The 15,756-nt window shown below is 50.0% G+C and overlaps 1 protein-coding gene across 3 annotated transcripts; it reads left to right on the forward strand.

Annotated features, from left to right (window-relative positions):
* The first annotated feature begins 1,256 nt into the window (after positions 1-1,256).
* CCNL1 (cyclin L1) lies at positions 1,257-13,575 on the forward strand. 3 transcript variants are annotated; one of them, XM_058812225.1, is made up of 11 exons: positions 1,257-1,525; positions 1,726-1,800; positions 1,961-2,070; positions 7,965-8,085; positions 8,503-8,567; positions 9,847-9,946; positions 10,074-10,178; positions 10,428-10,569; positions 11,583-11,694; positions 11,807-11,905; positions 12,700-13,302. In XM_058812225.1, exons 1-11 carry the CDS (start codon positions 1,265-1,267, stop codon positions 13,049-13,051), a joined length of 1,542 nt encoding a protein of 513 aa, XP_058668208.1. In that variant the 5' UTR covers positions 1,257-1,264; the 3' UTR covers positions 13,052-13,302. The 3 variants fall into 3 exon arrangements, with proteins under 3 accessions (XP_058668208.1, XP_058668209.1, XP_058668207.1); XM_058812226.1 differs by lacking the exon at positions 11,807-11,905; XM_058812224.1 differs by lacking the exons at positions 11,583-11,694; positions 11,807-11,905 and having other exon boundaries at positions 12,700-13,575.
* The last annotated feature ends 2,181 nt before the right edge of the window (positions 13,576-15,756 follow it).

Genomic DNA, 15,756 nt, shown 5'->3' on the forward strand with positions numbered 1-15,756 from the left:
ACTTTGGCAGGGGCTGCCCAGGGAGGTTTGGAGTGCCCACCCCTGGAGGTGTCCCAGAAAAGGCTGGAGGTGGCACTCAGTGCTCTGGGCTGGTGCCAACGTGGGGATCCGTGACAGCTTGGACTCAATGCTGGAGGATTCTTCCAACCTCTTGGACTCTGTGACTGCTCCCGAGGGACCCTGGCGGACACGGGCAAGGCGGGGCTGCCGCCTGTCCCCCACACAACATGGCGGGCACGGCCCCTCAGGCGCAGCTGCCACGCAAACCCAGCGAGCGAATCAGGGGCCGCGGCTGCCGCGAGGGGGCGGGCTTTCCCGGATGGCGCGCGCGTGCGGTCAGGGCCGCGGAGGGATCTGGGGCGCGCGGCTGTGCTGGTGCTGCGGCCGTTCCCAGAAGTGACGCAACCGCCGGCGCCGCCCCGGTGACCGCGTCTCGCGTGGTCGCGACAGCGGGGGGGGGATGTCGCGACATGCGGGCCCTGCCGGGAGCGCTGAGACACTGCTGGCGCCGCCAGGGCGGCGTTCGGGAGCGCGGTGTCCGGGGTCAGCGGCAGACGCGGCGTGCGCGGCCGCTGTGCTCTTCCGCGCGTCTCGCTATGTGGGAATGTTTTCTCGTTTATTGTGAATTTATTACCTACAACGGCTAAAACTTCTGGAGCTGGTTCATTTTTATTTTGTTTTTCCTAAATGAATGAAGTTGGAGGTAACTTTCCTCTGGACGTTTCCAGTCTGGCAAGGCGCAGCCCACTGTTTGCCAATACTAACCCACAATCACCTTACTTTTATTGAAATTTACGGATCTTTTTCCCAATGTGACATATTCTGAGCGCCAAAACCTTTAAGGCAGAGCTTGGATCCAGATCCCGAGCCCTGGTTAACCACCTATGCGCTATTTCTATACTTTATGTGTATTCTATACCACGTCTCCGCCCATGGCAGGGGTTGGACTGGATTGACCCTGGGAGAGCCTTTCCAGCCGCAACTCCTGCGGTGATTCTGTGGTTATCCAGCACCATAGCCGCTCCCTCGGTTATTCTGCACGGCTTTCACGAGCTCCCGTTCCTGTCCCGGTCCCCTGTTTGCAGCGCCTGTGCCGTTCCCGGGTCCCATTCCCGTTCCCGCTCCCGGGGCGTGTCCCGCGGACTCTTTTTTCCCGCCGCTCCCCGCGCGCGCGGCGCTGGCGCGTGCGTCACGCGCGGGGCCGCGCAGTCGGCGCGCGGCAGCTGCCGGGAGCGGACCCGGACCCAGCGCCCGCTCCGCCGCCATGGCCGCCGCGCATCCAGGCCCCGCCGCGCCCGCCGCCCCCGCCCCGCCGCCTCCTCCTCCCGCCGCTCCGGGCATCCTCATCGGCGACCGGCTCTACTCCGAGGTGTCGCTGACCATCGACCACTCGCTGATCCCCGAGGAGCGCCTCTCGCCTACCCCTTCCATGCAGGACGGGCTGGACCTGCAGTGCGAGACCGACCTGCGCATCCTGGGCTGCGAGCTCATCCAGGCGGCCGGCATCCTGCTGCGGCTGCCGCAGGTGAGCCCTGCCGGGGCTTCCAGAGGGGCCGGGAGGGAAGGAAAGGAAAGGAAAGGAAGGGAAGGGCGGGCGCCGCCATTGTGGCGGCGGGAAGGGCGTGAGGCGGCGCGGGGGGGCGGCGGCGCCTCACACAAAATGGCGGCGGCTGGGGCCGGGCGCTGACTGGGCTCCTTCTCCCTCCTCCTGCTCTGCCCTCACAGGTGGCCATGGCGACGGGGCAGGTGCTGTTCCATCGGTTCTTCTACTCCAAGTCCTTCGTCAAGCACAGCTTCGAGGTGAGCGCGGCCCAGGGGCACCGGGAGAGGGCGGCTGGGGCGGCCACGCGCTACGCAGGCCGCTCGCTTCGAGCCTGGCGGATTTGCTTCTAAGTTACGTAATTCTCACTTTATCTGGGTTGGAAATTGTTTGCTTAACGGAAACGGGGCTTCTTTTCAGATTGTTGCTATGGCCTGCATCAATCTCGCGTCCAAAATCGAAGAAGCGCCTCGTCGGATAAGGGACGTGATCAACGTGTTCCATCACTTGCGGCAGTTAAGAGCAAAAAGGTAAGATCAGCTTCGTTATGAGCATAAGCACCTGTTACCACTAATGTTCGCTGCAGTTCTCAATTCACAGTGTTTTTCCAGGCTAAGTTCAACGACCTAAAATTGAGAAGGGAGTGCCCGTTGGCTGCTGTGTAGGCAGTACAGTGCAATCTCGGCTGCTTCTGCTTTTGTTCACTTGGTAGACCCGTTTGTCGTTGTTGATGTAGCTACGAGTTACAATTGGCAAGTATTGGTTCTAGTTTTAGGACCATGGTTGTGGTTTCAGGTCTGTTTGTCGCTTTTTTTGGCGTCTCATAGTTACTGTAAGATAGTCTTAGGTGTGCGTAGTCAGTTAGTGAGTTGCTGTGTATTCTCCAGTTTTTTAGCCATACTTAGGAGTCCTGATGGCATTTTTTGTAGTTAATCTGTTGCTGTCCAAGTGTGGTTGTGATGTTAAGAAAGTACCTCTTAAGAAGGAGCTCAACTTTCAGTGGTGGAAATACCTTTTAAAAAAAGCTATTTTAGAAAGTACCTGAGAAAAGGCCTGGTTTGGCCTGCAGTGTTTGCAGCTGTATTGATGGGGAGCCTGTAATTGAGTCTGGGAGGCTGAAGGTATTTTTAAGTGCAGAAGGGGAGAGCGGCGTTGTTCTGGCGTGCTTGTGCAGATGGAGTGGGGCTCACCTGGCCGTGTGCAGGTGGGGTAGAGCCGTCCCATTTCAGAATTTTAGTGCTGCTCTTTGTGTTTGAAGCAGCGTTTTTTATGTGTAAAGCACGGAACCGATGCGTTGAAGGGAGTTCTCTAGGTTTCTGTTAAACACGAAGTCTCCTTAATTCTGTCGGGCAGCAGTGTCACAGTCTGAGACTTTGTCTTTGTTTCTGGTGCCTGATTGCTTAAGGTTTCAGGTACTCTGTAGTTACAAAAGGATTTTGCTGTCAGCTACAGTGTTAAATTCACACTTCATTTTCCTGCGCTGTGTCACCAGGTGACGGCAGGAATTTAAACTCGTGCTGTGCAAGCTTTTCTGAGAAGCAGAGTAGAACTCCCTTAGGGAAGCCAGCTGTTTGTTGGTGCCTTTATCCTGGTTATGCTTCTGTTGAAGCCGGAGCTTTGGCTTTTGCTGCCTCCTGATGGTGTTGTCCTAGTTAGTTCCAGATCCAAGAAGGAAGAGTTGGTGTTACACTTTGGAGTTTGGCTTTGTTCTGGCTGGCCTTTAAGGCTGTTCTCCCCGATGGCCCTGAGAGAGCTGTGTGAAGTTATGCCAGGTGTGGATTCAGTGGGATTGTGTTCCACAGCTATTAAGGGAGTCTGGTTATTGGAATTGCTGGAGCAGGCTCAGTGGTTAGTAATGTTCTGGCCTCTGTCCAGGCAGTGAAGGTTAATTAATCATATGCCTTGCTTTTCTTTGCAATGAGAATACAAATTAGTTGTTTCTTTGTGCTGTGTGAAGGATCAGAGAAACTGAACTTAACCTGTGAATTTAAATCTTTCCAGCTAGCCTGTTGCAAATCCCAACTTGTGCATGTTACGTGGTGCCTAAAGTGCATCATGTCCAGAGAAATCGTGCACTGCTACCCATTATTTTCGGGAGAAATGGGTATTGTTGCTCTGCGATTCTGAGTGAATCTGCATGAAATTAACCTTAAAAATGCTGCAGTCTGACATTCAGACTTGCACAACCCCCTCCCCTTTTTTTTTTTGTAGCAAGCAGGATGTAAACGTTTTTCTGTACTTTTTACAAGCTGACAGTTCCATCACCTGTACACGTTATTAACTTCAACTCTTTTTTCCCTTGCAACCGACTATACAGCGACCAGCTACATTTACCAAAGCCTGGGTGATGTGGAGTGGTACATAAAGATGAAGCTGTCGTCATGGCAACAGTGAGTGAAGTATCGAAAATCCCCAAGGAGAAGCCAGTGCTCTGAGCATAGGTCACTGGAATCGGGGGACTAACAGGTTGGCCGCTGGTGAACCATTTGGAAGAACTCCTGTATCTTGTTATAAGCTTTTTTCTTTGCTGTCCAGGTTTTTAGAATACTAGCTTGACTTTTTTTTTTTATTATTTTTTACTGAAGCTAACACTTAGGCTGTAGTTAGTCTCTCACACACAACCCAGAACTGAAACAGGCTGCTGTACTTTCTTTTTTAGTCTAGCATTTCTGTTAACTGAAGCTCTTAACCTGCACACGAATTTGGGGTAGTTTGGGTAGGCTTTGCTTTCTTTCTTAACCAGTTTTGGGTTTTTAGTTCCACTTTCTGGCTCTGTATAATTGCAGCTTGAATTCACAGTAAAACAAGGGTATGGAAGTCTTGAATTTGTATATTTTTATCAATTTTGATGTAAGCAGTCCCTTCTATGTACCTGTTTGCAGAACTGGGAATTGCATTGGAATTTTCTTTTTATGAGACATGTAGTCAACCGAGGTGGTATTTCTAATGCTGAGAAGTAAGAAAAAGCTAAATAAGTGTTTTGGACAAGCATCTTTTCTTGGGGATCTTTACGAGCATATGTGATGTAGAACTGCATGTAAAAATGTTTGTGTGCATGGAGAAAAGCTCGTACTGTGGAAAAACTGCTTTTTAAATAACTGTGTGCCAAAACCTCTCTGTTCTGAGCAAAGTGCAATTGTTGTTTAATGTAGAATGTAGTTTGAAGTTGATTTTATTTCTTTGAACTGTGCCTGAAAGCTGCAGAAGGTCCTGAGACTGGAAATGTGACTGGTGTGGTGCTGTAATCTCACATGGTGCTTTGAGGTGCTCAGTCAGCTGTTCCTCACTCAGGGGCCCTGCGCTGGGGCTGCAGTAATGACACACATCCCTAGTGCCTTCAGACTGCTGCAAACCTGTGCTGCTTGTGGTTGTGATCCTGGAGACAAACAGAGAACTGGTGTTCTTGTACTGACCAGCATAACAGATCTCTGCTCTGAGGTGAGGTGCTGGTGCCCTGCTGTACTTGTCACGAGTGCTGTGCTCATTAGGAACAAAACTCCACGCAGGGCACTGCTCCTTCCAGTACTAGTCATGCCAAAGACATCAAAGTTCAATATTGCACCAAATGAAGCTGCTGCTCTGTGGAGAACTTAGGTCTCATTTGTCAGAGTGATTTTTAAAAAAGGTATTTGTAATTTATTTATTGTTACAAACACATTACAGTGTGTGTTAATCTTCGGGGTTGTTACACAATCTAAATCGCAGTCAAGTTTTTATCTAAGTGTTGGATTGACTTCCCAGAGGGACCACTGTGTGCTCTGTTCTTAAAGATGAAGTCTTGCCTGGAGCTCTAGTGCTGGTCTGCAGGAACAGATTCCCAGTAGGAACTTGCAACACTCCTTGGCTATACAGAGTTTGAAGCTTATATTTCATATATAAGCTTATAAATTCCTTTTCTCTGGTCTGGTACTTGGTCCAAAGATAGTTCTTGGACTGAGAATTAAGTGCAGCACTGGCAAAGTTCCTCTTTTTTTGTAGTAGAAAACAAAGAAGTTTCTCAAAAGGGAATTTCTGAAGTTTGTCACTTGTAAATAATTGTTTACCAACATTGCAGAGTTTATGGCAAAAGTATTAAATTGGTGAATCAATGCAGTGGAGAACTTACCTGTGCCAGTTATAAGGTGCAGTAAAACACTTAAATCTCCTGTAGATTTTTCTTTTTCCATGAGTGGATAAAAGGCTGTATTTGTCTGGACGTCCTGTCTGGGTAAACTGATAGTTTTCATGGCTTCCTTAGGGCTGTAGGACTGGTGACCAAAGGAGTGTGGGACAGCAGAGTAAAGCAAAGCACACTTGGCATCTTGGGTTTCCTGTCCTGTGCTGTGGAACCTGGGCCAAGTGTGACCTCTTGGTGCTGATCCCATGGCCCTATGTAAGGACAGTGGAAACTTTAAATGCAGTACAGGCTCCCATCTGTCCTGCTGCACTTGGAGCCACCTTAACTTCCTGCCAGAGCTCCCAGGGAGTGCAGGGACATGTGCAAGGTGGGCTGGATGATCCTGAGCAGTCCCACTGGAGACTGTGTTAACAGACTGCAAGTCATGGCTGTCCTAAGTGTGTAACCCAAGATCTCCCACCTGTGATGGAGCTTTCTGCTGACAAACAGCCTGAACTCCTGTTGGTGCTGCTCTGCAGATCCTGTTAATGCCAGTGATCTGGAGATGAAATCGTGGAGAGCAGTACTGAAGGAAAGGTTATCAGCACCAGTAAAATTGATGGGAATGAGCTGGAAGTGAATCAGTTTCACTGTTGGGAAGAGCTCAGCTTGGTTATTCCGCTCTCCCACTCCAGAGCACTGCTCAGCCTGTCTCTGTAGTGCTGAAGTGTTGGACAAAAGCAGCTCCTCACTGAAGTATAACTACTTCCTAAAGAGCTTGAAAAACTTTTCATTTTCAGTTAATTTATGGGGAGAAAAGGACAACCAGAAACAAAAGAAAACATCTCCTGATTTTGGGTTTATTTAGAGGAGCTGAAATGAAAAACTTTGTAAACTTGCCCTGGTGAGTGAGAGTAACACTTAACTAGAGAAGTTATGCTGCTGTAACATGGAAAACCTGGAAAACCTTTAAATAATGAGACAGTACTTGACTTGCAGGTCCAGCCTGGCACCAGGAAGGGCAGTTGTTCATTGCAGAGCTGGCAGCTGCATCTCAGCCCCTTGGGAAGAGCAGGGACAGCTCATGCTTCAGGTGCATGGTGGTACAAGACGCTTTCAATTAGAGAAGGTTTTGGGGCCTGTCCAGGTGACTGCAGAGGTCATGGCATAAACTGGATTATTCCAGCCTTGTCATTAATTAACCCTTCCTGGGGTGGGAACCTTGGTTTTTTGAGTCTTTTTTTCTGTTCTGTGACGTGTCAGGGAAGAGAAGTGAGATCCAAGATCCACTCATGTAATTTGCAAGTTGGCAGTGAAATATTTTGTCTAATACAACAAAAGCTGTGTTTTGAATCCACTTTGCATTACTTTTTTTTCTTTTGAAGGTAATGTTAAATAAATTTGTGACTAGTGCTTGGGGTGTATCATGTACACAGACCATGGTTTATTAGAGCATAACAAGCTGCAAAAACATTATTCTGCTTTGGAAAGCACATGGAATGTGTGAGGCATGTTACAGGGAAAAAGCTGGTCTGTCTTCAGGAGGAAGTGGATTAAAATATCCCGTGTGGAATGTTGAAAGGTCAAGTCTAAGCACGGACAAAGCAAATTTGCAATGGAGTGTGACACTTGTGCATCAAGTACAGAAGGTTTTTGTGATTAAACATGCTGTGGACAGTTCAGGGTTTGGACTTGGGAGGAATTAGGATTGACAGTGCTGGAGTTTGAGGTGTCTCTCTGAAGTGAGCTGTTGTTTTGCACATGCAGACAGGAGCAGGATCATTCCTGGTGCCCAGAGTCCCAGGCAGATCCATGTCCCAGGTTAATCCTGTGCTTCACTCAGCTTTTCACACATCACAGAGCAGGGCTGGCTTCTCTGAAGGGTCAATCAGCTGCTCTTCAGTGCATAGGAAACTGCAGTTTCTAGAGCACAAGTTGCTACTTTAATGCCAGTGAGAACCCTGGTGTGGCTTATTCTGCTTTGAAACCCTGCCTGGCACAGGACTCCTGCCACCTCTGGCACGGAGAGGAGAAGTTCTTGGGAGTGCCCCCATCAAGCCAACTCCTTCAGCAGCTGGAGCAGTGCAGTTTGCATACACAGGAGCAGAAGGTTATTTTTTTTATCTCAGCCATCTAATCTGTAGCTAGCCGAAAGCAGCAACTAAACTAGTTTATCTAAACTTGGACAGCACAAGATTAATGCTTAAACTTGCTTGCAGGAGTTGAAAACCGGTTTCTGTTGCCATTAGTTGGTTGGAAGGGAAAACAGAGTTGCCGTTATTTTTGGATATGCAAAACAGTTTTGATTTTATTTCTTGCAAACTATAGGACTCCAAGCCCACTGATACTTGATCAGAACTACATAAACACCAAAAATCAAGTAATCAAAGCAGAAAGGAGGGTACTGAAGGAGTTGGGATTTTGTGTTCATGTCAAGCATCCTCATAAGGTGAGTTCTCAATAGTAATGTAATTGTAATTCTTACTCTACCTTGGTGGCATCACTGGGAGCTGTGGAACAAGAAACACAGGTGTCAGAATGACCTGAATTCTTTTCTTTATTCCCTTATAGTTATTAAAGCTTTTGCCAGGGTACTTGGGCAAACAGCCATATTGACTGTGAAAAAGTCACTTCCCTGGGAAAGGGTAAAGGTGGCTGGTTTGAAAATAGCAGAAAAGTAGTGAGATAAAGAATTATGTGAATGTGATGGGCTGACATGAGAGCTTAGAGTGTGTGCTTGGAGAGAAGGAGCCCCCATTGTTTGGGCATACTGTTTGATTTCATTTTGACATATGTATATATGTACTCCTGCGTTATGTGTTGAAACTGAATCTCTTTTTTCTTTCTCCTCCTCCTTATTCCTCAGATCATTGTTATGTATTTACAAGTCCTAGAATGTGAACGTAATCAAACCCTGGTACAGACAGCCTGGTAAGTTGCTATTTTCCATTCTTTTCCTAGCCAGGAAAATAGTAGCAGAAATAACAAGCCTGCTGATCCCTATGCAAAGCAATGAATGTAAGTCACCACCCAAACACATTTGGACAATCTCGTGGTGCTTGTTTCTGCTTACTATTTTCATGGCCTTATTCCAGCGTAGCGATGGAGAACTCAATTTAACTTTGTTCTTTTTTCTACTCTTTGATTGAAGGGTAGTCCCTGCTGGTAAGTCATAGAGCTCTGCCCTCTGCACCTCAGCCCATGACCTGGGGATGGCTGCTTTGGCTGCCCTTCTCTCCAGCCAAGCCAGTGCAAGCCTCAGCGAGTTCACTGCCGTCACCCAAAGCCATCGGGCAGCACCTCCTAGTTCTGTCCTGGCGCCAGGATTTGTATATTTGGTTCTAGAAGTAAACTCTTACAACTGTTTCTCAATGTCTTTGTTGCCTACCTGCTGTATGTTAAAGGACACGTGGGGGACAATTCTACCAGCATTTCTTTCATTGATGTAACATTTAAACTTGAGTTAAGCAGAGGGTGACAGTGCATGCAGCATGTTCACTTAGCAGCCCGGCTGGGCATGGGGGTGTAGAGTCCTCACTGACTGCTGTTCTCTCTCCCATGTTGGGAATTGAGAAATCCATGGAGCTCTGCTGCTCACCCCATCTCTGGGTGGGTGTTGCTGGCTGTGCCAGCCCTGTGCAACAGCAGCAGCTCTGGAGGTCGGGGCCCAGTTCTAACTCACGCATCTTTTCCAACACTCTGAGAGCAAACGGGTGCATCTCCCTGGATGAAGTTAAAGTGGCTCAAAGCACCCAAAATTTAAATGTACTCAGCGTTTTATGAGCTCTGCAGGTTGCACAAAGCCTCTGGATAATGGTAGGTTGAAAATGCACCTTGCTCTCCTAATGGCTCTCGAGTTCTGCATTGATTTTTAAATACAAACCCATTGGTGTTTAAGACAATCAGCTGGAGAGATGCAAAGTGCTTGTTAAATTGTAACTCAGTGGACACTTCCAGGGTAACTTCAGCTAGGAAGTGGCCATTCCAAACTGCTTGAATTTCCTGCTACACATTACTGCCTTGGGGATTAAAACAGTGGCAGTGCTGCAGACTGTCACAGTGACACATGTAAACATCCAGCACAACCTGAAGGAAATCACATGTTCAATGTAACAACAGAAAAAATAATAAAGTCAATTGAGTCTCCAGTATTGTTATCCTCTGAAAGAAAAGCAAATGGAGTCCCAACCCGTGCTGCTTTGTTTTTCAGGAATTACATGAACGACAGCCTCCGGACGAACGTGTTTGTTCGCTTCCAGCCGGAGACCATCGCGTGTGCGTGCATTTACCTCGCTGCTAGAGCCCTGCAGGTGAGCCCTGCCTGCTCTGAGCTCTGCCTTCCCCTGCTGCTGCTCTGCTTACAAGGAAATTCATGGAAATATTCCAGCAAAACCCGACCTGAAATCTCCACTAAGCTTCTCCTTGTTTGATTTTCAGATCCCGCTGCCTACCCGTCCCCACTGGTTCTTGCTCTTTGGCACCACGGAAGAGGAGATTCAGGAGATCTGCTTAACAACTCTGAAGCTTTATACCAGAAAGAAGGTGAGTTTGACATGTTGGGGTTTGCTGCTTGATGCTCAGTGCAGCTTGAGCTTGAGTTATGGTTGTCCAGAAAAGTTTGGGAAGGCCTAATACAGATGTGTTAATGGGAAGGGCTCCAGTAAGGAGAGAACAAATTCTGGAAGTTACATTACTGGATAGATCATTAAAAGCCAACTCAGTATTTTTCAGAAATGAGATGAAATAGGAATTACATTAGTTCAGCTTCTTATCTGGTTGTTAACTCCACAGCCCAATTATGAATTTCTGGATAAAGAAGTAGAAAAGAGGAAAATGGCACTACAGGAAGCAAAACTGAAAGCAAAAGGTTTAAATCCAGATGGGACTCCAGCACTCTCAACACTGGGTGGCTTTTCTCCTGCATCCAAACCATGTAAGTCTGTTTTCTGAACAGAAAAACCTTTTTTTGTTTGTTTTTTTTTAACATAGATTTTAAAACCAGCCTTAAAACCTTGAAACCAGATTAGAAAGAAAAGAGATGATTTATTCCACATTTCCTCAGATGTGAGAGTGATACATTAATAATGTGCACCCTTAAGAGAATAATGAAGCAGGAGTTGCTGTGTGGTCTGTGATGTGAAGAGAGGCTTTTTGGATTTAATTTTTGGGGTGCTGCAGTAGCCTTCATGCCTCCTTTTGCAGCAGGCATCTGTGAAAATTCCTTCCCCTGGTTGTTTTTAATGCACTTGGCAACTGTTTGGTGCAGTGAGGGCAGACAGCTGGTGGGCAGGAAATGGAGGAGGGAGAGGCCCAGCACTGCCTTGGCATCAGAGGGAATTAAATGGAGCATGTATGCTGAACTGGCCAGTCTGTCTGAGCTCTCAGGGTTTTCTCCTGAAGAGTCCTGAGTTTTCAAAGGTCTCTGGGCTGGGCAGTGTGAATTTCTGACGGAACAAGAGAAGTGTTTTCTGCAAGGAGGGAGCCAAGGTTGGAACAGTTTAAAAGCAGGAGCTCTGGTGGGCTTAACAGCCTTTCCATGAAGGGTGAATCCATCTCTGGTCTTTACCAACTGTCTGTAGAGACAGACTGACATATTAACTGGATAATTTTATTTGTTACTCGTTTATATTTGTGCCATTATTGTAAAGATGAAATCTAATTTTGCTGGGTAGGCTTAATCCCTTCTATAGCATTGGAAATAAATGCCGACGTAAGAAGTTCTTTTGGCACCAGGTGAGCATGGCTGTGTGCCCTGAAGGTGCCAGTGCTGTTCCTCCTTCATATGCAGAGGGTTTCCTCACAAATATCCCATTCCAGGAGTGAATACAAGTGGAGAGATGGGATGAAATAATAGTTAGTCCTGGTGATGGTCCCTGAGCAATGTATAGTCTGTTTATTACAAAGGATGAATAAAGAACTGATTCTGAATTGAAATTTAATTCCTAGCTTCCCCAAGAGAAGTAAAAGCTGAGGAGAAATCTCCAGTGTCTGTGAATACCAAAACCGTTAAAAAAGAGCCAGAAGAGAGGCAGCAAACCTCCAAGAGCCCTTACAACGGGTAGGTAAAACTCTCCTGCTAAGAGAAGGCTTGAGTAGAAATGCAGTGCAGGGAGCTGCTCCCGAGCCCCTGTGGCGTGTGAGTGCTGAGCAGTTTGGTTTGTGCCCTGCAGGCTGAGGAAGGAGAGCAAGAGGAGCCGCAGCAGCCGCAGCGCCAGCCGCTCCCGCTCCCGGACAAAGTCCCGCTCGCGCTCCCACAGCCCCCGCAGGCAGTGAGTGGGGCTGGGCTGGGCTGGGGGGCTGCTGCCTTCGGGGGCACTCCTGAGTGCCGGCCAGCAAAAGGGAGGGGAGGCCGTAGGGCTGCGCTTGAGGGTTCAGGCTGTAAAATTAGCCTGTCCTAACTGCACTGTCCCTGGGGAGCCGGTGCTGGGCTGGTGCTAGTCTTCCCTTGTTAGTCTTCACGAGGATCCCATTACAGTGGGAGCAGTCTCTGGGAGCACAGTGCCCTTGGAAGGGGACAGAAGTGCCCCAGGTGTGCAGCCTCCTTGTGTCAGTGCTCCCTGGTGCAGTGCCTGGCTCTTCTGGGCTCTGCCCCTCTTGTGGTACAGGCAGAGAGGGATGCAGTGAGAGCTGCTGGCTTTAAATAGGGATTTCCTAAGAATCTTCAGGCTCACATTGGAGGCTGCCAGCTTAGATCTCAGTGTAGTCACTGAAGGAAAAAAACAACACACAGTCAGTGATCTGGTGTTGACAGAAGACCCTTGAGATAAGGTGAACAAAAGATGCTGCACTCTGGTTTTAGTGTGAGCTGTTTATTTTCAAATGAGCTCAACTAAAAGACTCACAAGAGTGGTTGGGGTTGGAAGGGCTTGAAATCCCACATGACTGACCCCAGCCTTCCATGGGGCAGGTTCTGAGACGTTCCCTGTCCTTCCTCACTTATCCCTGAGGGACAAAGGGGGACACTGATTCCTTGCAGTACCTTGGGAGCTGTAAGCGCTGATGTCTGTGTGCTTTTCCCGCTGTGGGGATACGCAGTAAGCTGTAACTGTTGCCTCTCGTGCAGCTACAACAACCGGAGGAGCCTGTCGGGCACCTACAGCTCCCGCTCGCGCAGCCGCTCGCGCAGCCACAGCGGGAGCCCCCGGCGGCACCACAACCACGGCTCGCCCCACGCCAAGGCCAAGCACGGCCGCGAGGAGCTCAAGGGCAGCAGCAGGCACGGCCACAAGCGGAAAAAGTCCCGCTCCCGCTCGCAGAGCAAGTCCCGGGAGCACTCGGAGGCGGCCAAGAAGCACCGGCACGAGCGCGGCCACCACCGGGAGCGGCGCGAGCGCTCGCGCTCCTTCGAGCGCTCCCACAAGGGCGCTAAGCACCACGGCAGCGGCCGCTCGGGCCACGGCCGGCACCGCCGCTGAGCCTGGGACCGCGGGGCTGGGCCCAGGGACCGCGGGGCTGGGCCAGCTCTGGCACCAAGTCCTGGGACTGCAGGGCCGGGCCAGCTCCAGCGCCGCTGCTGAGCCCTCAGACCGCAGGGCTGGGCCAGCTCCGGCGCCAAGCCCACGGACTGCGGGGCACCGCCAGGGCTGCAGCAGCTTCAACCCCGTCTGGTTTCCTAAAAGGTGTAGAAGAAATTTTTTTCTCGTGGGAAAGAAACTGTTACCAACTTTTGCACATAATACCTTAGCAGTATCCCAGAGGTGGCAAACGATCAGGTTCACTGTATGTATTAGAGTTGTGTATTGTTTATTGAGCTGAGAACTGGAGAAAGGATTTCTGTAAAAAAGCAAAACGTACATTATTTTTATACCAGTCAATTGCAGACGCTTATATTTAAGTATAGTTATTTGTTTAAACATGGTGGAGACTTTCTTACACTGGTTTTAGTCTGCATGTGTTCAAAGATTTTTACAAAAAATAAAATATAAAGCTTTTTTTTTTTTTTTTTACTGCCTGTTGGATGCCAAATGTGTGGAAACTAAACTTGGTTTTCTTACACACCACCGCTGTGACCCCTGTGCCTGAGTGGGACTCGGGGGTGTGGGTGTGCTGGTGTCGGGAGGGGAAAACTGGGAGAGCTTTGGATGTTTGTGTCCTCCTGGGGCTGCAGCTGGAGTACCACGCAGCAGTTGGAATAAATGGTCGTGGACTTGTCTAAAGTGAGGCAGGGCTGGGCTGCTGCTGTCTCCTGTCTGAGAGCAGGAGCTGCTGGGACCTGCCTGGAGCTGTGCCTGCTGTGGGACAGGAGAGCTGCAGGGGGAGAGGAGGAGTCGGATCTGATTCTTCAGCTGGTGCTCAGGTAGTACCAAACCTGGAGTCTGCAGGTGAGAGGTGTTTGCTGTCCTGCTCTCCTGGGCTCTCCCCAAGTGCCTCTCCCATTCCTGCATGGCTGAGGCTGGAGTGTTCCCCTGCAGAGCCCAGGTGCTGCTGGCGGTCCCTGTCACAGGGGCACTGCCAGGCTCTGCTGGGCTGGCGTTCCACAGCCCTCAGAAAGGAGAGGACACCTGAGCAGGAGCTCTGTGCTTGGTTCATCCCTGCCCTCTCCTGCTGGGCCCCCTCTGCAACTCCTCTGGAAAGGCAGAAAGTGAATATTTTTGAGGAGGAAAAGAAAATGTCTGTTTCTTGGTTACCACTGTTTTTCAGTCTGGTAACAACTGTGTTTGTGTTTTGTTCACACTTTGTGAACTGTGGTGTTCAGGAAAATGTGGTTGCTATGGGAATTGAAGGAGCTTTTTACCCCTGAAAAAAGAACTGCTCAGATAGTCCAGAGCAGAGAGAAACCCTTGGTTTGGAGGAGCAGCACCTCTGCCTGCCTGGGGTTTGGGGTTTGTGCCGGAGTGACCCGTGGAGGGCTCAGCCCTGGTTTGTGTGAGCGCTGAGCACCCTCTGCTTCAGAGCTTCCCTTCCCTGAGCCCAGGGGCTGTGGGACCTGAGGGACCCCTGAATGCCCACAGCAGCTGAAATGTCCCTGCACCGCAGCTCCTGTCTCTCCTAAGACTTGGAAGTGAATTGTCCCTGAATTTTGAAGTTTTCATGGAGCTGAGTCACAGAAATGAATCATTTGGCAGGGCTGATGGACTTCAAGGACCTGTGCTGATCTCCAGAGTCACCTGAGGTTACGCTCTGCTCTTATCTCAGTAGCTATGACAAGTTTTTTGACCCCCTCACTCCCGATGTTCCCCCTCACTCCCGTTGTTCCCCCTCACTCCCGTTGTTCCCCCTCACTCCCGTTGTTCCCCCTCACTCCCGGTGTTCCCCCCTCACTCCCGTTGTTCCCCCTCACTCCCGGTGTTCCCCCTCACTCCCGGTGTTCCCCCCTCACTCCCGGTGTTCCCCCTCACTCCCGGGTGCCGTTCTGGGATCCCTCTGTAGGTGGAAGTGTTGCCGAGCCCAGCGGAGCCTCCCGGCTCTGCCGGGGCTGCGCACACTGAGGGCCACCGAGGCACCGAGGTGAGCAGGGGAGAAATGTCCTGCCCTGGGCCATGGGGACAGAGTAGCCCCATCCCCGGGGCACGGCCTCGGCTGGACACCCCAATTCCAGCTGCTGGGAGCCGGGGATGGATCGAGGCCTCCAGGGGTGGCACTGGGCGCCAGCTGTGGGAGATCCCTGGGGGTGAGCAAGGACAGGGACAGCTCCGAGGACAGTCCCGAGTGACCCCAAAGGGGAGGGAAGGGGGGTCCCTCACCATGGCCTGGGCTCCTCCAGGGGTCCCAGAGGAGCCGGGGCTGCCCCATCCCTGGAATGTTCCAGGCCAGGGTGATCCCTGTGAGGCCCGGCAGGGGCGGGACAGGCCCAGGGCCTGTGCGCAGGAGCCAAGGGGGGAAATCCACAGCAAAATTGCCTTAAACCATGTGAATGTCCTAAAAGGCCCTCACGGGTTTAATTACCCCTGTGCAGGGATTGCTGTATCTTCCCAAAGTTCCCTGTGACTTGGGAGCCCAGGTTTGTATGGAGCAATCAGGAGCTGAGACCCAAATGCCTGAGGTCCCGTTTTAAAGTGATTTAGAGGGTGAGAAACTGAGGTTTTATTCAGAGCCTGAATGCTTTTCTGTGCCTCAATACCTGTTTCAATGGTGAGAAGCTGAGTTTTTATTCAAAGCCTGAAGGCTTTTCTATGCCTCA

Source organism: Ammospiza caudacuta, chromosome 11, assembly GCF_027887145.1.
Source record: "Ammospiza caudacuta isolate bAmmCau1 chromosome 11, bAmmCau1.pri, whole genome shotgun sequence".
NCBI lineage: Eukaryota > Metazoa > Chordata > Aves > Passeriformes > Passerellidae > Ammospiza > Ammospiza caudacuta.

Coding starts and splice junctions, on each gene's coding strand:
- CCNL1 (XM_058812224.1), top strand. CDS start 1,265: ATGGCCGCCGCGCATCCAGGCCCCGCCGCGCCCGCCGCCCCCGCCCCG. Junction 1,801..1,960: donor TCGTCAAGCACAGCTTCGAG/GTGAGCGCGGCC, acceptor GCTTCTTTTCAG/ATTGTTGCTATGGCCTGCAT. Junction 10,179..10,427: donor AGCTTTATACCAGAAAGAAG/GTGAGTTTGACA, acceptor TTAACTCCACAG/CCCAATTATGAATTTCTGGA.